The following is a 23,122-nucleotide window of genomic DNA, read 5'->3' as shown; positions in this document are numbered from 1 at the left end:
ATGTGTGTGCATGAATCCACAGCTCTACCTGCACTCACATGCATCTCTCTATCCCTGTATCATAAATAAATACATTTTCACTGCCAACTTCTCACCCTTTTCCTCTGTAAAGTCACACAGAACTACAGCTAAGGTAAAGAAAAATGCCTATCTTAAGACAAAACAGAATTTAAAAATATTTTTTTAATTTAAAACCTCAGAATTTGTGGTATCATGGGAGAACATCTCAGTAATCATAAATGTCAATTACAGGAACCAGCTGAAGGAGTGACCTTTGTGTTGAGCTTCCCAGTGAAAATAAATGTGATTAAAAAGCAAACAACACCTGTCCAATATATCTTGGGTGGTTTCATGTGGGACTGATCTGTGCACCTGTAAAATCCACTCTCACTCCCAGGCTGAGACTCAGGGAAATGGAATTAAGGAATCTCCTTTTATCCTGACACTGTGAGTTAACTTCCACTAAGAGAATTCAAGCTGCTGTTCAAGAAATGAAAATTAGTGGCCACTGAAATTGTTTTTTTCCACTATCCAGGAATTTGCCACCTCTGGATTGCTTCTTTCAGGGAAATTTGTGTCACAAAGCCCCGAGGAGCTGCTCTCAAGAGTGAGCAGAGGGACTTGGGGGAACTGACTTGTCCCAAATGGTGAAAACCTGGCCCCTGTGGATCCTGCCAATTCCCTGGCCAAGCTGCCATGGAAAAGATGGATGGGCCACCTTTGCAAGCAAAAATATTGATCTGAGTCAAGTCTGAGTGGGGACCTTTGGGTGTGGAGGCACTGGGAGCATAAAAGGTGATAAATAAACCAGGTCATCCCAATCTCACCTTCTCCACATGCAGCTCAGGCACGGGGTGGGGAAAGGAAAAGGCTCCTTGAAGCCATTTAGGGATGAATTCCCACAGGAATGGGGCAGATGGAAGGGACAGGAGATCCTACCACTGGTTCAAGTTAAGTAACTTCCTTTTCTGAATTGTTTTAGAATGAGCTCTTCTGCATCAGCTCAGCTGTGTCCCAAACAACGTGACACAGAATTCCCAAGGCACTGGGATGCTCTGACTCCCAACTGGATTGAAAAGAAGAGAGCAAACCATGAGAAATAACAACTTTCCCAGGATTGTTCACTGCCTGTAAGGAATTAGCTGCTGGCTTTGCTGAAGTGTGTTTTTACCTCACTTTGAGGAGGGCAGTGGTTCATTCTGCCTGGGTTCTACACAGCCTGTCTCACTGTAAAAGTGGTGGCAATCGGGCTCTGGGAGCCTGATTGTCAATTCCCAGGCTCAGGTCGTGTATTTGTAAAACACACACACACAGATGAGATCTGGAGTTTGTACTGTGAGACCCATTTGGAAGTGCAGCTCTTGTTTGAGGAGTCTGGCAGGGCTGAATTATAACACTTGCATGAGCACAGGAATTTGCTAAGGACGTGTGAAAACAAACACATTATCAGAAACACAATTTACAGGCATCCACAGAAAGGTGGATGGGAAAGCTCTTCCCATCCTTTAGGAAGGAAATGGAAGAGAAAAGAAGAGAACTCACCCAGCATCCCAGCACGAGCTCCCTGGCAGCAGCAAGAGCAGCCTCTAAAGCAATCCTCAATTAAATGCAAGACTTAGAGAATTAAAGTTGTAATACATTATTGATTGACTACGGATATCTGATTGACTGCAGCCAAGAATCCTTCCCTGCCTGCTCCTCTTGTGCAGAGATTATATGAACAAAACAAAGAGGGAATTGCAGGATGAGATCCAGCAGTAAATCCTGAGACGCTCTGGGAGCTGATTTTATGGCAAGGAAAAGTGTGTTTGTTTGATCCAAAGTGACACCGTGGTTTGAGGCAAAAAAACGAGAATATGTAATTGACCACGGGAGCCACTTTTTATGAGAAGGGCAATTTTTCTGCCTTTGTAACAACAGTGTTGTTTTACTGCTGTGTAAAGTCACTTCTGCTTGGAACTTGCATCGTGTAGCAGGTACCCGAGGTGGAAAATGTTAGAGAAAACTCATCTGTTTTCTGAAACACTCACTTAGAGATACCCAAGCCATCATTTTGGGCATGGACAGCACATAGGGATGGGTGTTCTTAGTGCTGATGTGTGTTTTAGCTCCAACCTGCAGGGACAACCACAACAGTACAATAAAAGATTTCAGTTTTCTCATGAGTTCCTCTCCTAAATTGTCCTGAAAAACACAAAGTGTATATGCAGCCCTGAACACAATGCAGTAGCTCCCAAAATTCTGCAGAGAGGATCAAAAACCCCCAGGGAATGTATTCATTTTCTTAGACAAGCTTTTAAAATAATAGTTTATTTTTTTTGAGTCAGTGGTATATTTAAAAACAATCTACTGTAAGAGTAAAAAGATGTAGATAATAATAAAAAAAAAACCAAACAAAGTGTGATGACAATAAAAAAACCCACTAGAATATAAAGTTAGTTTCCTTCCTCCCTCCCAAAACCCCATCCCATCAGTCTGATATTTCTCAGAGCTTAATATCTGGAAAACAAAAGCTTTTTGTTTTTTCTTTACACTTTCAGCAATTAGGAAATTAAGAATACATAAAGCATTCTTTGCAGGCACATTAATTCATTATGACATGAAAAGCAGGCACCATAAAAATTAAAACATTCTAAAAACCATCATATATACAAACACTGTACAGAATGATGGCACAAGGACAAAGTGATTCTGTTCAGTTCATCCTAATCCAACATGAAATATTACACAATAAAGAAAGGAAAAAGCTCTTCCCGTTTCTGTACTCAACATTTAGGTTCAGAATGAGCAGGAGTCTCCTCCCTGCTCACTGGTTTCTCTCCCATACCCTTGGCAGCTCCAAGGCTTCCTCGTTTTCCCCCTCATGGACACCCAGAAGATCCAACTGAAGGAAAGTGGCAGTGGGTGATCCCCAGGGACTGATTTAACGAAGCTCATTAATCACAGATTATCCTGAGCTGGGAGGGACCCTCAGGGATGATCCACTCCAGCTCCCCCCTCAACAATCTCACCTGGGCATCCGTGGCAGTGCTGTCCAAACTCCTGGAGCTCTGGAGCCTTGGTGCCCATTCCCTGAGAGCCTGGGCAGCGCCAGCACCTCTGGGGGAGAATCCTGAAATCCAACCAAACCCTCCCTGGCGCAGCTCCAGCCGTTCCCTGGCTCCTGTCCCTGGTTATGACAATGAAGAGTTCAGTTCCTGCCCCTGCCTTTCCCTCAGGAGGATGCTGAGGTCTCCCCTCAGTGTTCTCTCCTCCAGCTGGACATTCCAAGTGCCCTCAGCCGCTCCTCACACGGCTTCTCCTCAAGGCCCTTCCCCATCCTCATGGCTCCTCTGGACACTCTCTGACAGTTTAATGTGTTATTTGTAGTGTGACTGCTGCCAGCCTGGTGTCACCCCGTCACTGTCACCCTTTGTGCCCGACCCCTGAGCCAGCTGCTCACCCATCCCATGATGTGTTTCTCCAGCTGTAGGATGGACATTTTGTCCTGAAGGTTCCAGTGGGAGACAGCATCAAAAGCTTTGCAGAAGTCCAAAAAGATTCCATCTCCTGGCTTTCCTGGATCAGCCACCTGGCTCACCCTGCTGTAGAAGGAAATTGGGTTCCATGGGCAGGACCTTCCCCTCATGGAGCCGTGCTGGCTGTGACCCATGACTGCATTGTCCTCCAGGTGTTTTCCAGAACCTCCCAGAACATCCTTTTCCATGATTTTACCGGGCCTGTAGTTCCCAGGGTCCTCCTTCGTGCTCTTCTTGAAAATCAGGACAACGTTCCCCAGCTTCCAGTCAGCTGGGACCCCTCTGGATTCCCCAGACTGCTCAAAAAATCACCAGGAGGGGTTTTATGATGACATCAGCAGCTCTTTGAGGACTCCTGGATAAATCCCATCAGGGCCCATAGATTTGCAGGGATTCAGCTGCAGATCTGCAGTTTCAGGCTGACTGGGAGCTGATCATTGTCAGGGCACTGGGACCCTCTTGGTCTGTGACCCACGTTGGAGACAAAGTGTGTTAAATGTGTTAAACACCTCTGCTTTGTCCCTGTCCCTGTTTGTGAGGTGCCCATCCCCATCCTAGAAAGGGCTAAAGATATTTCTACACTGCCTTTTGCCATTGATACATTTGAAAAAAACTCTTTTCTTGTCCCCCACGGTTCTGGCAGCTTCAACTCCAGCTGAGCTTTGACCACACAAATTTTCTTCCTCTAATGGGGAGCAGCACCTCTGTGTTGTTCCCATGCCCCCTGACCTTGCTTCCATTGGCACCTTCCTTTTCCACCTGATATCCAAGAGGAGATCCCTGTTCAGCTCTTGACTGGCCTGCTTGACTTCCAACATTTGGAATTGCTGCTCCTGTGCCCTTGGGAGGTGATGTTTAAAAAGGGACCAGCACTGACAGACCCCAGCACCTGCAAAAACATTTTCCCAGGGGACCTTACAAACTCCCTGAGCAGCCTCATGGTCAGAGGAGAGGTTTTGCTGGCACTTTTCCTCCTCTCACCAGAGGTTTTAAACTTTTGATCGTGGTCACTGTGGCCAAGACAGCCCCAAGTCTCCACTCTGCTCATTGCAATCAGGTTATCTGTAACACATTTCACAAATCAGAGACGTCTGATTTTTAACCCTGGGCTAAAATCCCTGTTATTCAGAGAAATCCTACAGCAGCTTCACCTCACTGGGAAACCTCCTCTTGCCCTGAAGTCCATGAGAATATTGTCATTGATTCCTATATACACTGAGATTAGGTACAAAAACTCTGCTTATTTGAAACTCCAGAGGTACCCAAAATCTTTAGGTACAAAATTTCCAGCTCTCATTTTGATCTCCACGTTTAGCTCTGTGCCTGGCGTTATCCAGAAGCAGGGAGAAGGTGTAGGAAGAGGGTTCTGACAGTTGAAAGAGTTCCCAGTCTCAAGTAGAAATCCAAATTTCATTCAAGTTATGGGAGGGAATAACCCCAAAAACAGGGGGATGTAGTGTTGGGTCCGACACATGGCGAGAAATGGATTTCTTACAGAGTTATCATTGCACTAAATGTTAGATACTGCACACCTGAATGAGGTAAACATTATAGACCATAAAATACTTAGGGAAATGAATTGTTACAGCTTTATCTTTGGAAAAAAACCCGCTTCCTTCTTCACTGGACAATCCCAGAGTCAACAGACGTTTGCTTCCGCGTCGTCTTGGGAGGCGGCGGCGGCGGGGTCTTGCTGGGGAGAGGAGGAGGCAGGTGCTGGAAGAAATCAATTTGGGCAGATCATGTTAGCAATGAATGCAATTCTGGAATGTTTCTCTGTCATCTCTAAGTGCAAGAGGCAGCAGGAAAGTCTGGAGCCCTGTGGCTCACAAAAACCTCTCCCTGCAGAATTTGCTGTGAACACAGAACGCTCTCAGCCTTTACTTTTAAATGTAACTTTGACTTTTGATAGTGAAAAAAAAATAAAAATCTGAAGAGTTCAGGATTAATTAGCTCAATATTTCAGGAAAAATCTTTTGAAAGCACTGGAGAAGTTTATAATTCCCCACTTTGTATCATGATAGGATATTGATTTCTTGGTCTGTATCGATTGTCCTCAGCCTCCAGGCACACAGAGCTTAAAAACCAAGCTGAAGCAATGGCTTCATTGCTTTTCCATTATGTTTTGGATTTTGCAGTTAGAACAGAAATATTTAAACACAAAACCAAAACAGGAACAATTGAAAATCATTTTGAGAGATAAGTAACTCACAGTTTACTATTACACACACAGTTATAATTAAAATATTCCAAACAGAAATCCAGAACGTTCAAATGTAAGTATTTTAAATCGCTTTACATATCTCACAACAGAAGAGCATCCCCACTTAGAATCACCAGCTAATTGGACAAATCAAAAAAGCCATTATGGAAATTAAGACTTTTTTTTTTTTTTTTTTTTTTCCTAATGTTGAAACATACAAATGATAAAATGTGTTGCAGGAAGAGCTGGAGAACACTGCACTTTGCAGCCAGGTTTTCCCAGCATTTTGGCTGTGCAGGCAGCCCAGGTTTCCCAGAGGCTGTGCTGCAGTGTCACAGCTCATCAACGCTGCTCTGGCTTTGTTTTTCACTAAGATTCTCCCCCACTCTCCAGTCAGAGCCTTTTGTTTTCCTCCAAGCCCAATGATGCTTTTCCAGTTGTTTGCTCCTGTTCTGCCTCACCCAGCCCAGCACCAGCTGCTGGCTCCACACAGGCACAGCCAAATTCCTTGGTCACCTCTGCAAGAACAGCCCAAGCACCTGCAGTGCCCCAGTGCTGGATGAAATTCCCGATGGTTTGTCAGGATCAGGAAGATCCTGGTACCTGAATCCCCATGGAAGTGCACAGGACCAAAACTGCTCCTTTTCAAAGCTGTCCAAGGATGCTGTCCCAAAAAGAAGAGAGGTTCAGGGTGATGCCAGGACACCTCAGTCCCTCCTCTGCTCAGAGCAGCTCCTGATGCTCCTGCAATCTCCTGGCTGGGAGTTTTCAAAGATGAGTAAGAGTAGAAGAAAAACAACCTTAAAGGTAACTAAACAGGCTCTCCCAAGCAGGACACAGTTACAAATCTGAGATTTCACCAGGCAGTTTTACTGATCACAGACTAAGGAGAAAGCTAGGAATACAAACTGGCTGAGCCAGGCAGGCTGGATTTTTGCTGGAATCTCTTTCCTGTATCCTACCTGGACAGCACCACTTTTCAATCCATTTTACACCTTTCCTCATTCCTCCCAAGAATTCCTTGTACCTGAGCAAATCCCGTTCTTAACTTGGGGTGTTAACTCCAGAACTCCTGCTAAGGTACCTGGATAGGAGTCAACTGTGATCTGAAGATTCCAAAACCTTTGAAAACTTGCTTAATTACAGTCCTGTATCCAGGCAAGGGCTCTGGGAAAGCTCTGGGAAATGCTGGTGTTCTGCACAACATCCAACATCTCATGGAGCTGACATTCCCTTCTAACTCCATAAACCATGTGCCCCTCTAAAACACAGCACAAAATATAAAACTTCCCTCTCTGCTCTGCTCTCTTTAACTTCATATTCATCACCAGGAAAAAAAAAAAAACAACTCTGCTGATAGCATCATTTGTGCAAATCCATTTTGAATTTAAATAACACTCTATTGGCAATAATTCTCAATTCAATTAGATCAAAGGCGTTTCTCAACCAAATGAGCCCCTTCATATTGATCAGAGAACAATCAAATCAGCCCTGAAAACCTGGTTCTGAAAAGCAGAGACAATGCAAATACAATGAGAAGAAGCTAAATATATATGCTATAAATAACAAGCTCAAAACCTACCCGAGCTCAGATTCTGCAAGCAAATTAGGCAGAAAGAAATAGCAGAGATAGGTAGATAATTATTATAATTGAATTTACAATTTCCATTAGAAAGTCGGATAAATTTAGCACATGTTCATTTATATAATAAGCTCCCAATGAATATATTAAGTAGGATGTGCAATGCTGGTCGGGGCGACGTTGTTGGGAATTTTGCAAGACAAAACATTCCATTATGGAGCTGGGGCATCTCCAAACCATCACTCCCAGGGCTGATCCATCCTTCCTTTTAACCCAGGACAGAAAAAATTCAACCACATTTCCTCCCTCCCTTTAACACCACACTCCACACAAAAATCATTATCAGGTTTATGAAGTTCGTTATGCTGCACTTCCCCTTAGAAACTTTGCAATAAAAATAGAGTTTGCCTTGATTTTGTATTTAATTAAGACTCTCTTTGCCGAGTTTGTGTTTACATCTCAGTGGTTAATTGTGAACCTGACTCTTCCCTTTCCTTCCTGACAAACTGACAGAGGCTGCTGCCTCACATCCCAACCTATTTTGGGCAGAATCCTTGACTCAGGGGTACCTCAGGGGAAGCAGAAACCTTATGTAAAAGGCTCATCTGCAACACAGAAACAATCTGTTCCTTCTGCTTCAGACATGAAATTGCTCCCATTTGTTTGCTGTTCTTTGGTTTTTTTTTCCTTCCCTGATACAGAAAAGAATCGAGTTTAAAAACATTTGTCTGTGTTCTCTTATGGAGAGATATAAACTGCACCACACCAGGCGTGTTTGGGATGTAGTAAAAATCAATTACAGAAGATGAGAAAATGCACTGGGTTTTGTTGTTTTTTTTTTTATGCTACTCTGAAGCAGCAAAATGAGAGACGAGTTGCTTTTTGTTCGGAGAATGCTGTTAAAAGAAACAACTACCAAAAAAAAAAAAAAAATCAAACAAAATTTGATTCTTCAAAACATGTGGCACTGCACGAGATTCCTTCCTGTGCAAGGAACTCTTTGTCTTTGAAATTCGTTGGTCATCGAGAGGACACGCTCTGGAGATCCAGCGAGAAGCACTTTGGTTGGAAGGATTAAGGGATCTAATTAGGTCAGGAGCAGCAGAAATGGGATGTAAATAGACCATCAGGCACCCAGGACTGTGAAAATGTTTTCACTGACTTGTTCCTTCAGCACGGAGCTGAGATGCCTGACAACAACGTGGCTATTTCGTATCTGCAATGGAAAAATAACATTGCAGTGGGAGGCTGTGGCAGAGGGAGTCTCCCCTTCTGGAAGAGCCGGCAGGGAGAAGAGCCCGACTCCACTAATGGCAGCCAAATTACAGACAGTTTAAGCTAATTGGCTCTTTGACCCAGGGAGCAAAGTTCTGTGGAAAATCCAGCAGGTAACTGATGTGAAATGACTGTTTAGCCCCTGGTTCATCCATCATCTATTAGAGTTTCATTTGACTCTGTGGCACAGCCATTCCCTGCCCTTGCTGGAGCGGCCTGGGATCAGGGAGAGGGGTTTGAAGGGTTTTTCTGGTGCACTCGCTGTGTTCCCAGCCCTCAGCCCCCCACAGGCCAACGGGAAAAACACCTCAAAATGGGCAATGTGGAATTGCTCTGGGTCAGTATCCCAGATCCAAGGGACACCTCTGCTCTGGAGCCAGGCTGGGACACCTGGGGGAGCTCACCTGGAGAAGCTCCAGGGAGAGCTCAGAGCCCCTTGCAGTGCCTGAAGGGGCTCCGGGAGAGCTGGAGAGGGACTGGGGACAAGGGATGGAGGGACAGGAGCCAGGGAATGGCTTTAAACTGACAGTGGGTGGGTTTAGATGGGATTTTGGGCAGGAATTGTTCCTGGCAGGGTGGGCAGGCCCTGTCCCAGGTGCCCAGAGCAGCTGGGGCTGCCCCTGGATCCCTGGCAGTGCCCAAGGCCAGGCTGGACATTGGGGCTGGAGCAGCTGGGACAGGGGAAGGTGTCCCTGCCATGGCTGGGGCTGGGAATGGATGGGATTTAAGGCCCCTTCCCACCCAAACTGTTTGATGATTCTGTGACTTTCCCAATGATTTCTGTCAGGCCCCTGCCTGGGGGGAAGCTCCTGTGGGGGACAATGGCAGTGGATGAGGGCAGAGCTGGACCTGACAGGGGTCTGCACCCCTCATGCAGGGAGGACCTGGCTCCTGGAGTGTGACAGCTCTCCTGGAGCACAGCTCAGGCCACCTTCCCTCTGTGGAACCCCATTTCTCCAAGCGGACACCATCAGGATTTCTCCCACACTGGATGCTAGTTCCATTTCCCCAGCGCTGCTTCCCCATTCCAGTCTGTGCACAAACACCTCAGGAGCGATCAGCAAAACACTCAGAACTAGCTTTAGACCCCAGACTGACCCTGTATTCCTCCCTGAAGGCCCAGGTCCTGCAAGAGAGATAAACCAGCACATCAGCATGGTCCGAGCCACGGCCAGATCCCGTGTGGAGAGCGGGACACGGCCACTCCCTCAATGAAACCAAGGGACACATCCCATGTCTGGGCAGAGAGCAGGAGAACACACATCTCCCCCCAAATCCTGTAAAAAGCAGTGGAAGTCCATTGACTTGGAGATTTATTAAAAAGTAAATGAATTTTTCAGAAACTCTTTACTCAGCAACAACTTAACCGACCACACAGTGAGGGACTGGCACAGGAGGAAGGGTTTGCAAGGTTTCCCATCCCCAGCAGGTAAAAATAATGATCAGATGGCAAATAAACCCCGTATTTTAATTAATTTTTTCTCCTGGGCACACTGTCCAAAGGCTCCTGGAGCTCTCGGTGTCCATTCCCTGGGAGCCTGGGCGGTGCCAGCTCCCTCTGGATGAGGAACCTTTCCCTGATACCCAACTAAACCTCCCTGCCACAGCTCCAGCCGTTCCTGGGTGCTGTTCCTGTCACCGACAGCAGAGATCAGAGAGGAGCTGCTATTGCAACCCTTTAAGTTGAGCTCCCTAATTCCCTGCTCCTCCATAGTTCCAGCTGCATTTCCAGCCTCTTTGTCCCTGTCCACATGAGCACAACGCATTTGCTGAAGCCTTTAAGGTCAGTTTTTGCTCACTGCAGCTGACAGAAGAGACAACTCCCAGCATTGCAGCACCTGCATTGCAACACATAAAAATCCCCCTGGGTTGTGCCTTCTGTGTGTTAGATGTGAATGTATCACCCTGTTACATCCCAATAAGCAACCAGAATAATCCCCATACAACAGAGTCAAGCCAAGACTGTTCTGCTCCTCACAGGCTTCAGCCATCCCCACGTTCCACCTGTGCTGGATTGATGGAGATGTTCCCATCCCAACCATTATCCTGTGCTTAGAAAGTGTTATAGCCAATATTAGCAACCCAAGTGCTCCTTTGTCTATTTTCTTTGAGCTCCCTCCCTGCTCTGAATACTAAGCAGGAGGTTGATTTGTATGCAAGGGTGAGGATGAACCCATAAAGAATGATAAGTGCCTAAAGGAATCCCTTGATGTAATAATAATCCTTGCAGGAGTCGTAGATTTCTTTTTTTTTTATGTTCCCATATATTATTAAGGACATTTTTAGCAGAATAAATCACAAGGAGCAAGAAAATATCTACAAGGGTCTCAGAGTTAACCAGGAGGAAGGGACAATCAGGAAATGATAATGAGGTGATCACCTGGATTAAAGAGTTCAGGTAGACCAAGGTAACACTGGACTAAGAATATCTGAGATTGCTGTCTCATAAATGACATTACTGCCTGCAGTTTGACTTGGAGCATCTGATCCCTCTCTGGCTGCCTCCTTTTGAGTTCACTACAGCACTTTTCCTGCCTTTCATAACCCACTGCAAGACAACTGGAGTGAAAAACACAATCATTCCTCACACGAGGAGATATTTCCAGTTTAAAAGCTACTCAGATAATCTTATCTCTAATAGGTTTTACTGATTTTTCTTCACTGATACAACAGCAGTGTAATTTAAAAGATGATCAGTTTACCAGGCAGAGAATTATCCAGTTATGAATTATGGAGCTCTATGACCCACGAAACGTAAGTCATTAAAACCATGGAGTAGGATTTAATCACGGCAGCAATGAGAATTTACCCATCTGATCTTTCATGTCCAGCACTACTCATTTCCTTGATGTTCTTTAAAAGCTTCCTTCCTACCAGCCTGATGAAATAAAGGCACAAAGTGATTGTTACAAGATTAGAAACCTTCTCCCAAATCAATTCTAAACCTAATACAGAATCACAGAATCTGCTGAGGTGGAGGGGACCGGTAAGGATCAGTGAGTCCCACTCCTGGCCCTGCACAGGACAGGTGGCTCTGGGACACATCTGCTTTAGATCCTTCTGCCAGGCTTTGAAACCACATTCCATGGTCTTGGAAAGCTTATAAAAACACAGATGCTGAAGAAAATTTTGGGCTGTTAGATAAAAAGATGTAGCCTGTATCTGATTGCATTTCTTAGCTATTAAATCCTGATGCCCTTCAACATCAGATGTTAAAAAACGGCATCTGTTCCTACAAAGTGTAGCAAAAAAAATATGAGAGGAGCCTGAGCAATCAAGACTGAAAAGAGCAAAAATATTAAGAACTGAATAAAACTTTGCGAAGAACCATGGGAGCATACTGGTACTATTTTTATGAACTCCCATTTAATGACGTGGAAACACTGCTTGTGGCAGGTACAGGAGGTACAGAGCAAATCAGGCTGAGTGATCTCTGGGTCTGGGCTCCCAAAACCACAGCCCCATGGCACCTGGGAGATGTAAAATAACTAAAAACATCGATCCCCAGAGTGGAAACCCCTTCCAAAAGCCTCACTAGTCAGGAAAAAAAACCCTGGCGGCCAAGATTTTATTTCTTATCATTGTTTAACACTTTTTAGCTAAAACCTGAACTCATCTTAGCAATCCTGAGCTAGTACCACAGCCTAAACCTTCTACCACATCACACAAAACAAATTTACTACTCTGGAGTTTATGAAGGAAGGAGTTGAAGAAATGGGAATCCTAATGTGAATTTCTCAGCTTTCTTCCTGAAGATGGATTCCTTAGACAAAGCTCCTGGCAGCCCTGCTGTACATTCTGCAATTTTCCACTTAGAGGTCTGTATTCAGGACAAATGAGAGCTGGCCCCTGAGACAGAAGCTGGGGAAATGGGTTATAAGGTTAGAAGTGCAGTAAAGTTTGATGGAAATGAGAGGAAAAGTGAAAATATTGACTAAAATGATCCAGCCATGGGGAACAACTATGGAAGAGAGGATGGGAATAGAGAATTCTTCAGTATATGCAAATAAAGGGTAAAACATGGTATTTTGAATATCTCTGTCCACACTCCTCAAGTCACTTCTATATTTGTTGTTTGGGTTTTTTTTTGCCATTCAGCCTGAAATGGTAAAACAGTTCAAAAAAAGTAAATTCCTGCAACAACAAAAGCACAAATTCAACCATGGAAAAGCTGGAGTTGTGTACTGGGACAATCTCTGTTAAACACAACTATCCCCAGAGTCAAACCAAACTCCTGCCTGACTCTTCCTCTGGTGAGATTAGAAATGCTTTCTGTCACCACCAAGTTTGCTGGAAAGCCAATTACCCAGGAGAATTTCACTGGGATGTTGAACTTCAGAGGAATCCTGGATGACACCTCTGCAAACAAAAAGGGCTCAGTTCTGCTGGGAAGTTTTCCACAGAACAATGTCAAAATTGGACATTTCAAAGTCAAAGAAAACTTGTGACCTCGTGGGGTCTCACTGCCCTACTATGATTTGATTGGTAATAAATTCAATTAATTTCCCAAAGTCAAGCCTGTTTTGAGGGCAAGGGGGGAGTGATCCCTCCCTGTCCTTATCTCAACCCATGAGACTTTCACTATATTTTCTCTCCCTGCCCAGCTGAGGAGGGGAGTGATGGAGCATCTTTGGTGGGCACCAGCCAGGATCAACCCTCCACACCCCTTTTTATCTATTTTTTTGCCCATTAAAAAAATAAAAGGCATTTCTCAAATGTGCTGCTTTAAAGAAAAAGACCAAGTTATTTTTAAAAGCTTCCAGCTACAGGAAACAAAGCTGAAAAAGCGAATTTTCTTCAGAAAGCTGCAAACCCTGCTGGTGATGAAGAGTTTCTGAGCTCCCTGCCTCAAAGGGGACACGAGTTTGCCTCAAGGAAATAAATGAGTGGTGACTGAACGCTGGCAGAGCGGAGCTCCAGGAAGGGAAGGTGGCAGGTTCATGTTTTATTTCCTCTCATGACACAAGACTGAAAGACTTTAAATCCAATTTGCTGCTCCTGTTGGTTAAAGCTCCCTGCCCAACAAACCTGACAACGTCTGGCTTGGAATCCCCCAGCCTGAATCCAACTTTCCTTCAGGCGGATCCGCGCCCGCGCCGCCGCTCCCTCGCGCCGCGGAGCCCTCTGGACCAGCTGTGGGAGCAGGAGCAGGATCCCAGCTCCCCTGGGATGGCTCAGGGAACAAACAGGAGGGATCATTCCCTGGGGACTCACCCGTTGGTGGGCAGGGGGGGACGTGGTGGGGCTGATCAAATCCTGGCTCTCCATGAGGTTCCCGTAGTCGGCTGTGCTTCCTTTGAGGGGCAGAGGAGGGGGAACGTCGGGGCTGTCGGAGCTGGACATCCCATTCAGCTCCAGATCTGCAAAAACCAAGGTGGGTCAGCTCTGCCAGCAGCTCAATCCTGCAGTTCCACAATGGTTTGGGTTAGAAGGCTCCTCATGGATCATCTCGTCCATGGGCAGGGACACCTTCCACTATCCCAGGCTGCTCCAAGCCCTGCCCAGCCTGGCCTTGGACTGCCTTTCAAATGCCCTCAAAATACTTGAACAACCCCCTCTTTTTAAGAAATCATAATTTTTGTTTCTTATTTCCCACCAAAATATTCACAGCTTAGAAAATATCATTTTCCCACCTTCAAGCTCGCCTTGTACATTGAAGCACAATAAAAGTTTTGCAAAGTGCATGAAGAAAATATAATCTGGCTACCTTTTATTGACTTTCTCCCAGTAAAATAAAAGCTCCCTGTTAATAAAATGCACAAATGAAAGCCTGGAATTAAGTACATCTCTCTCCAAAACTTTCAGGCTCCAGGTAACTATAACAAATGAGCAGCCATTAGTTGTTGAGTAAATAAAATCACGCACGAGAAAGTACCAAACATTTATTATTCCTGTTTGCTGGGTAGAAAATTCCCTTTTCTTAGCAGATAAATCCTCCCAGGTATGTGCTGGAGAGGCAAATAGCCTGAGGGACAATAAAGTTTATTAAGGCCTGAGTGATACATAGGTTTTTGGGGAGAAATCCCCCACGGTGTATTTCAGGGTAACTCAGTCATTTTAATTCAGCTATTTTAATAAAATCCACTGAGATCTCTATGAGATAAGAAACCAAAATGATTTTTTTAGAAATGAGGGAATTTTATTTGGGAAAAGGAAAAAGGTGATTTCTATTTTATTTTACTGGGGTGATTTGTGAAACAAGAGAGAACTTGTTTATGCAGATGCTTTTATTGCAAAGCTCATATCAGTATTTTATTAAAAGTGTGATTTTATTGTTCTCTAAAATGGCTTCTCACAACACGATTTAACTCTAAGGTGCTTCTATTGATTTGTCACTGAAAACTGTAATTTTACTCCTCATCCTTCCACCTGAACTCTTGACTACACTGAAAAAAGGTTATTTTCCATCCTGGGACTCCACATTTTCAGTGGCTTCCTCTCCATTAGGCTGAAAAATGTTTGTCCACCAGGACCTGAATTTCTCCTTGCTTTTCCCATTGCTCCTGTTTTTTACCCTTCCCTTCCCACAGAGAGGAGTTTTCCATTCCCCAGACATTCCTGAGAGTTTCCTTTCTGGACCTCTCCTTCTGCCCAGCTCATGGCATCAAACTGCAGCTGGAAAACCACACTGTGCATTTGTAACTAAAGACTGATGCTGGGAATGAACTTCCCTGGTCATTCTGGATGAATTCACCATTCTAAACAACTCAGGAATGTGAGGTCTTTAATGCCACAAAACAATTCCCTGGCACAGGTCCTTCACATCTCCCCCTCTACTAAACATCTCTATCTTAGCTAAACCTATTTCTATCCAGATTTTTTTTTTGGATGGTTTTTCCATGCAGTTTAGGATAATACAGGGAAATGTTTGGGAAATGGAATTTTCTTTCGTGTGTTTAGCTAGGGCTTTAGCAAAACCTTGAATCCTGCTTTGGAAAGAGAAACCTTTCCATATTTACTAGAAACAACCCATGTTTTTATGCCTCTTTGTAGACATTCCTTGGGAAACTGAGTGGAATAACACATAATTCCCAAAAATAAAGTAAATTTAACTGCCCTGAACACTTCAGATTTGCATTCTATATGATATTTTTTCAACTAACAAGATTTAACTTCTTCCATGATAAAACTTCTGACTACACCTAAGCCAAGGTACTCCCATGAGGATGGTGAGACCCATTTTGTTAGGAATAACCCAAATCCTTTGTTTCTTTTATCAAATCCTTGGAAGATCCGTGGAAAGGCAGGTTTTCAGGAAACATTTGAGGAATGTTTTCAGCAGAGCTGGAGAGGAAAGGTGTGGAGACAACTCTGCTTGAAGAACCTGGATGGAACCCAGCTGTCCATGCAGTTGTGTCCTGCTCTGCTTCTCCCCCTTCCCCTACACCCCCCAGCTCCTGCTCCAGCTGGAATTTCCTGCAGCCTGTCCATGGCACCTTCCCAACCTCATCCTGATGAAGGCAGCAACAAATCCCTGCAAACGTGGGCAGAGCACTTCCACCCACGGGAAGAGCTCATAAAAAATCCACGAGCAATGCGTTTGCGTTTATCCGGCAACTGTTCAGTGCAACAACAAATTCTGTCCTGAAAAACAGCAATTTGCCCAAGTCTCTGATCTTTCCCAGAGTTCAGTGAAATCCAGGGAATACCTACCCTGCAGCAGAAACAGGTATTGAACAAAAGCTTCAGGAATTCTCAGTGCTGTCCCAAGGAAATCTGAATTTGCTGCAGATCTCTTCATTTCCTCAGCTGAACTAAACCCCCCTGAGATGGTCACTGTACAAATAATTACCCCAAATTCCTGGTGTGCTCCCATTATTCAGTGAAATTCATGATTCAAGGTGGCTCATCAGATGAGTGTGCTCTGAATATTTATTTCTCTCTGGACATGTGTCCATGAAGATCTTGGAGCTGGTGAAGGATCAGTTAAGGGACCCTTTTTCCATCTTACCCTAATGATCACATTTTACTGCCAGCTAACAGGCAGCCAGGATTGCTTAGCAACCCATTAACTGCTTTTAACCAATTTGGGCTCTGAAGGAACTTCTTTATCCTTGGAATTCCTAAAAAATTCTATCCCTGGAATTCCTGAAATGATCCTGGACCGGTGCAATAAGCCGATCCTGTTTTGTGTAACACCCACCAACCTCTAGCACAAAAATATTCTCAGAAATACCTGGTAACTTCAGGTATTTTTTTTAAAAGAGAGATCAAATTAAGTGTTAATAAAATGTACTTATGAACGAAAAATCCAATTAAAATATCTTTTGCAGGAGTATATATCCTCTAGTTCTCTGTATTCCCAGTTTTTAGCATACTGGTATTTTTTGACTATAAAAGTGTAAAGAAAGGTGAGAGTTACGAGTTCACTGTAATCGAAACATTTGCTTTGGCTGTCTATTTGAGAGAAAAATTTTTAAAATACCAAAACCAGTAAATAAAGCAGTGACCTTGATGGAACAAGATTTTTTTTCTGAAGACTGATCATCTCTTCTCCTCCTTGCTAACACTGAACTCTTGACCACTGGAGTAGGATTTGGGTACATGTATCAAAAAGATATTTTTTTTTATTTTTTTTTTTTTTCACACTCTGTCAGCTGCAAACTCTGAATAACAGGTTTTGGGAAAGTGCACTGGGAAAGAAATAGGTGTTGGATCCCACCCAGCTCTGCAACAGAACTTGCTGCAGATTGAAGCAAACAGATGATATTTTACAGAAAAGCTGAGTGATAGATGTCAATGTCAAACAAAAACTACTTCAAAAAGCCTGACCTTTATTTTCCCTCCTGGCTTGTACTCATAACATATCAAAGAGAAGCTTTTTAACGTACAATTACAAAAAATATCGCTTTTTAAGCCTTTATGCTCCAGAACACTCAATATGGGATCAAGTACAACATGAATTTTTGACTGTTACTCTACACCTAATTAATTGTTAATGATTACTTGAAAAGAAACTGTTTCAGTGCAATGATTTTGCTTGCTTTTGTAAACTACTGAATTAATTTCTGCTGGCAAAGGTAAGAGGTTGAGCAATACCTGCTGCAAGAAATACCCCAGCGATGGCGAAACTCAGAGCAGGGGGTGAAGAAATGCTCAGGAAAACACATTTCCAGGCTAGAAAAGGGATTTGTTTGACAGGAAAGACTTACTGGGCTGGATGCTGAAGGCCAGCTTGGTCCGAGGGGTGATGGGAGGAGGGGTCAGCTGGGAGCTGGGCGGTGCTGGGGACACGGAGAATCGCCGCTCGCTGGACATGGCGCTCAGCACCTGGCTCTTGGGTCTCTGCGGCCTCAGGGGGCTGATCTGGGGGACACAACCAGGGCAAGGAGGGACCAGAAAGGGCTGTCAGAGCTGGAACTGCCATGGTGTGACACCCAACACACCAGGGCAGTGCTGATGGCCAACACTGCTGACTCCCAGCTCCAGGATCTTCCCTTCTCCCAAGGAATCCCAGCTCCTCGCAGCCCGCTCTGGTTTGCTGAGATAATTCCCCAAACACCTGTTCAGTAACACCTGAGGAACTTTAGAGCCTCCCACCACATTACACAGCACTTGAAATCTTTACTTTTTCTCACTCAGATCTACTTTCCTGTTAGAAGTTCTCTCTTTAACCATTTGCAGGTTCAACTCTCTTTTGAGGAAGACATCATCTGTCCAGAAACCCTTTCTTGGTGGCTCCTGACTGTGCTTATATTTAATTCACTGAAACATCTCTTTTTTTTTTTTTTTTTGTTTCCCTCTGGCTGCTTCATAATCCATTCAAATTTTCCATCAGGAAGCCTCAAAAGATATTTGTAATCTGATGGGCAACTCAAGCTTTAGTTAAGGCAATTCTTTTTACTGAGTTTAATTCTTAGCTCTACTTATTTCCCCATTCACCACCCCCACAGTAACAGAAATCACAGTGAAAAAAAATGAAGCTTTTATTTCAAACAGATCCCAGAAAATGGAGCAGCAGCCTGAAGTTAAAAGGGGAATTACTCCAAGGTGCTGCACTGGGACAAAACAGAAAGTGCCAGCAGCAATCCAGGCTTTTTCAAAGGATTTTGTCATTTCCCAATGTTTGGGTTTTTATGAAGTACATTGGGAAGGAGAAATCTGAAATTTTCTTTTCAGAAAACAAACCCTAAAAGGTTTTTCATCAAAGGTTGTGCCTGTGAGACCTTTCTACAACAAATGAATGACCAAAAAGCATGGACCTTTTGTTTTGGAAAGCTCATCAAGACCTCAGGGTGACCTCTATGAAATTTTTTGATGCTAAAAATCAAATCCTGGAGACTCCAAACGTTTCTGCTTTCCACATCCTTTAAAGCACATTTATAGTAAAATGGACAAGCAAAGCAATCACTTTTTCAGGGGCAGATAATTATAAAAAAGGAACGAAGGGAAACACGTTAATTGGTGAGGGAAACACGCCAGCATCAAGAGAAAAACCAGCTGGAGGCAGGTCCCCAAGTTACCCCAGCTGTAATTCCTGAAATAAAGGTGAACTTCTCCTGTGACTGACAATCTTGGGCCTCCTCACAAATCCCAGATCTGCTGAGGAATATTAGCTCTTGGGAGGCCACCGATCCATAATGAAGCCATGGCTAATTTTCCCTGGTGTAACGAAGGGCAGATCAATGGTGAGTGATGTTAGGCAGCAGCAGATCAATAAAACTCAGCCTGCTCTGATTTCCAGCAGCAGCCTCCCAGTGCTCTGTTAATTCCTGGCCTCAGCTGGCTGTGCTCTCAGCTCCTGGGATCAAAGCACTAACAAGGACAATTCATGGCAAAGAAGTTGATGTCATACTTAAAAGGAGATAATAAATCTCTAGGAAATGATGAAGATTCCTGATCATCTTCACATACTCAAGTGCTTCATTTATCTTTGTTGTTTTATGTAATTAAGGCCTGGGGTTTGAGCAGTCAATAAATTCATGGTGAGTGCAGTGAAATTTGGGGAAGAGTATTTAAACCATGCAATTAAACAGCCTCTGAATGCTCCTTTTCCATGCAAATCTAAAAGCTCCGTGAAATAATTCTGTGGTTTTAGAATTTCCCCATGTTCTTCCATGGTGATTCATTTGATTGGAAAAAAGAAGATCCCATTTCTTTGGACTACATCATTGTTGGGAAGAGCAGCAGGAGCTCTGCAGACATGGGGATGGCCACTGGCATTTCTCCCACTTGATATTCTCTGGAAATTTGTCTTCTGCTGTAAAATCTCCAAATATTTCAGAAGTCAGAACTAAGAATCTGTTAAAAAATTCACCAAATAACTGAAAGGTTTTAATTGAATGAGTGACAGCACAATGAGCTGTAAAATTCTCAGTAGAATGAATCCAGTATCTTTAATAAAAAAATTAGTAACTAGAAGTATTAATTACTAAAGTGTCACTTTATAAACTTTTTACAGTTTAATTTCCATTTCTAGTCAAATCTGTACTTTTTTTTTAAAAAAAATCTTTTTTCCCTCTCCATCTTTAATCCAGCAAACTTTCTTCTTCCAAGTTCTTCATGCAGGAAAAAGCAAAGTATCTTTTTCTTCATATAGCACAGTGGTGAAGAGCTTTGGGAGTAATTTCAGCTTAAAAAGGGAACTTGTATACAAATGCTGAACACTGGAAAAGCTGAATTCCTACTGAATTTCCCTTCGTATCATTAACAGGGGATGCCTCCAGCACACAAAAATTATAAGACAAATTTTATCTTTAAACTCCTCCTTGATATTATCTGTTCAAAATTCCAGAAGACAGCAGTGGGAATTGGGCAAGCACTCGTGTAAACTGATCTCAAAAGAGTTTCTTCTGCTTCACCTAAAAATGAACCCCACTCACACCAAACGTTCCAAATCGACTCGGTCGGCTTGGAGCTCACCAAGGCTTCTGCAGAGGCTGAAAAGGGAGAGTTTTTCTCTCAACAGCAAACTCCTTTTCATACTATTGATCTGTGGACTTGAAGAAGCTCAAAGTAACTCTATGTAACCACTTCTGACAATTAATTTCCCTCCCTCTCCACAACCAGGGGAATATTGCTCACACCAGCCAGCCACTGAAAGCTCCTGACTGGGAAGATTGGGAAAACTGGAGTCCAACCATGTTGGGCTTTGCTGATTTTTGCTCCTCAGATGCTAAATGGGAATATGCCCTGAGAGGTTTATCTTGCCCTCCTTCTCAGCTAGAATTTGCATTTTTCCAGTTAAAACTAAGCTTTTCCAATGTGCAAGACCTCTGAGAGCTGACAGTGACCCCGCAGTGACGTGAGCCGGCTCCTCAGCATCCTTGGATGCCTCCCACCTGCTCCAACTGGCTCAGCTGCCCTGAAATACAATTTGCTTCTTCTGTGACATCCCACGAGCTCTGCTGGTCCATCTGGGATTTGGGAGATGCCAGTGGAAGTTCTGCCACGGTGATCCCAGACCTCAAGCAGTCAAAACACAACTGCTGCAAGGTGCAATGCGAAATGCATGGCAGCAAAATCATGAGATGTGGAAATCTGTGCAAAATGATGCTGACCTGGCTGGCTCTGGCAGCAGAAACCTCCATTTAATCAAATCAAAGCTCATGCAAAGTTTACTGGAGTCAATGGAAAAACTCATTGGTTTCAAAGGGGTTTCATCTGGGCCTGAGAGCCCCAGATGGGATTTAACTGGAGTTTCTGACTGGGCATATCAAACACAAGAACTCTGATTTTTAAGGATGTCCCAAGACACATGGGAGAGATTAACTCATCTCTGGGTGGAAAAGGAGGGCAAAATCCAGAAAACAAAGGAAGTGTGGCTGAACATTTAAGTAATATCTTCCTATAAATAACAAAGAGAAAGAATTAAAGGATCCAGTCATCACAGGTGAGAGAGAAATCATTTCAAAATCCAATGTCAATGACACAGCACCAACGAGACTGTTGAGTGCAAAGCTGTCTCTACAAGTACTTGTACAGATCTTGAAAAGAACATTCCATTTATTTCTGGGAGGCAATTTTTAATTCTTGGCCTCCAAACAGGTGTCCAGGCAGAGATTTGGAGGTCACAGTCAGTTCACGCTCTCCCTGCTCCAGCTTTAGACATCCCTGCTTTCAATTTCCCAGCTCCAACTTCTTGGGTTACCTAAGCCTTGAGGATAGTTCCAGTGAATTAAATGTAAGCCAAGAAGAGAGGGTTTAAAGGAGATATGCCCTGGTTTTAATGTCCTTACACAGAGGAACCGCTCAGGATTTTCTGCTCCCAACAGCCCTTCAAGGACATGCAAAGCGCCGACGGAATGACCTTGGAATATCCCACCAAACACTGTCCTGCAGCTGCAATATGGGCAAATCCATCCCAATCTACTGGGAACCAGCAATTCCAAAGGCTGCTGGGATGGCAGCATTTATTTTGGCTATGCTATGCCATCTGCTCCCTTATCAAATAGTCACACAGAGCTTTGGGTGAAGATTTTCAGAGGATCTTTTCCCCACTGTAAATCCAATCTGTATTTTTGATTCATTAGCATGTATATTAACACTGTGGTATATCCCCTCAGAGTTATTGCTGGCCTGCAAAGGAAATAAACGGTAAAAATCAACATTTTGATTTCCAAAGAGAGAGAACAGGCTCAGAATTAGATAAAGCTTTCCTTGCTAATAAAGTTACCGTTTCTGAAAGGATCACTGCTTCAGCCTGCTGCAGAGAAATATCAGTAGATTTAAATTCTTTATCAAATATCTCTTGATGCTTGCTGTTCCTCTTCTCCTTCTTCTTCTCCTTTTTATCTTTATCTAGGTCATCCTTGTCCAATTTATCTTGCGACCTAGAATGCATCTTTTTTGGCAGGAGGGGCTCCAGCACGAACCTAAAGAAAAATGTTGCTCAGATCAATAAAACAGTGTTTTCAAAACAACTAATTTTTATTTACATATTTCCCAAAGTCTCACTTGAGTTAATGAGGCTTTGCTAATCCAGGAAAACTCATTAGAGGGAGAAGCAGGGGGCAGAAGGTCACAACAATCATAATTGTCTTTTAATAAAAATTACTGCAGAGCTGCTGGAGAAGCGGAGCTGCAGGTTTCCCTGCTCTGCAGTAAATTTATTGGTTTCTGGCTGCACAAACTCCTGAATTTCACATAAAAAATGGGTTTCTCATTCAGCACTGCCACTCTCCACGCTGTGGCACCTGGAAACTCCGGTCCCACCCCTTGCCATGGGCAGGGACAACTTCCACTATTTCCAAGGTGCTCCAACCTGCCCTTGGACACTTCCAGGGATGAGGCAGCACTTCCAGAGATGAAGCACTCTTAGCTAAAGTATTTTATGATTTATTTTATATTACAAACGAAAAAAACCCACTAAGATCACACCTAGGCAAAATCACGCTGGCAGATTTTAAGACTATCTCAAACCATCATATTACAAAAGCAAAACCAAATCAAAAATTCCCAAAGGACATGTTTTAACACTGGAAAAGCAATTCCCATGCCATGGGGTCCATGCAGGTACAGGCCACAGTCTTTGCTGTGAAATACTGGAATATTCATATTTCAGACAATTTGCAGTGACATTATCCTAAACCCCACCATTAGCAG

General features: G+C 43.7%; 1 protein-coding gene across 3 annotated transcripts in view; it reads right to left on the bottom strand.

Annotated features, from left to right (window-relative positions):
* Nucleotides 1-2,294: 2,294 nt before the first annotated feature.
* Nucleotides 2,295-23,122, bottom strand: part of DOCK1 (dedicator of cytokinesis 1) — a 261,997-nt gene continuing 241,169 nt past the window's right edge. For all 3 annotated transcript variants that reach the window (XM_014257704.2, XM_005528870.3, XM_088059823.1), the window contains exons 49-52: nucleotides 22,194-22,392; nucleotides 17,731-17,884; nucleotides 13,793-13,938; nucleotides 2,295-5,234 (exon numbers count right to left, since the gene is read on the bottom strand). In XM_014257704.2, the coding sequence (XP_014113179.2) occupies nucleotides 5,139-5,234; nucleotides 13,793-13,938; nucleotides 17,731-17,884; nucleotides 22,194-22,392 (595 nt within the window). In that variant the 3' untranslated portion in view covers nucleotides 2,295-5,138. The remainder of the gene's footprint in view (nucleotides 5,235-13,792; nucleotides 13,939-17,730; nucleotides 17,885-22,193; nucleotides 22,393-23,122) is intronic.

Source organism: Pseudopodoces humilis, chromosome 9, assembly GCF_049639895.1.
Source record: "Pseudopodoces humilis isolate 2021_Gansu_Grassland_sample_001 chromosome 9, ASM4963989v1, whole genome shotgun sequence".
In the NCBI taxonomy this organism is placed as follows: Eukaryota; Metazoa; Chordata; class Aves; order Passeriformes; family Paridae; genus Pseudopodoces; species Pseudopodoces humilis.
The sequence above is the reverse complement of the archived record's forward strand: the minus strand, read 5'-3'. Positions and strand labels throughout refer to the sequence as shown.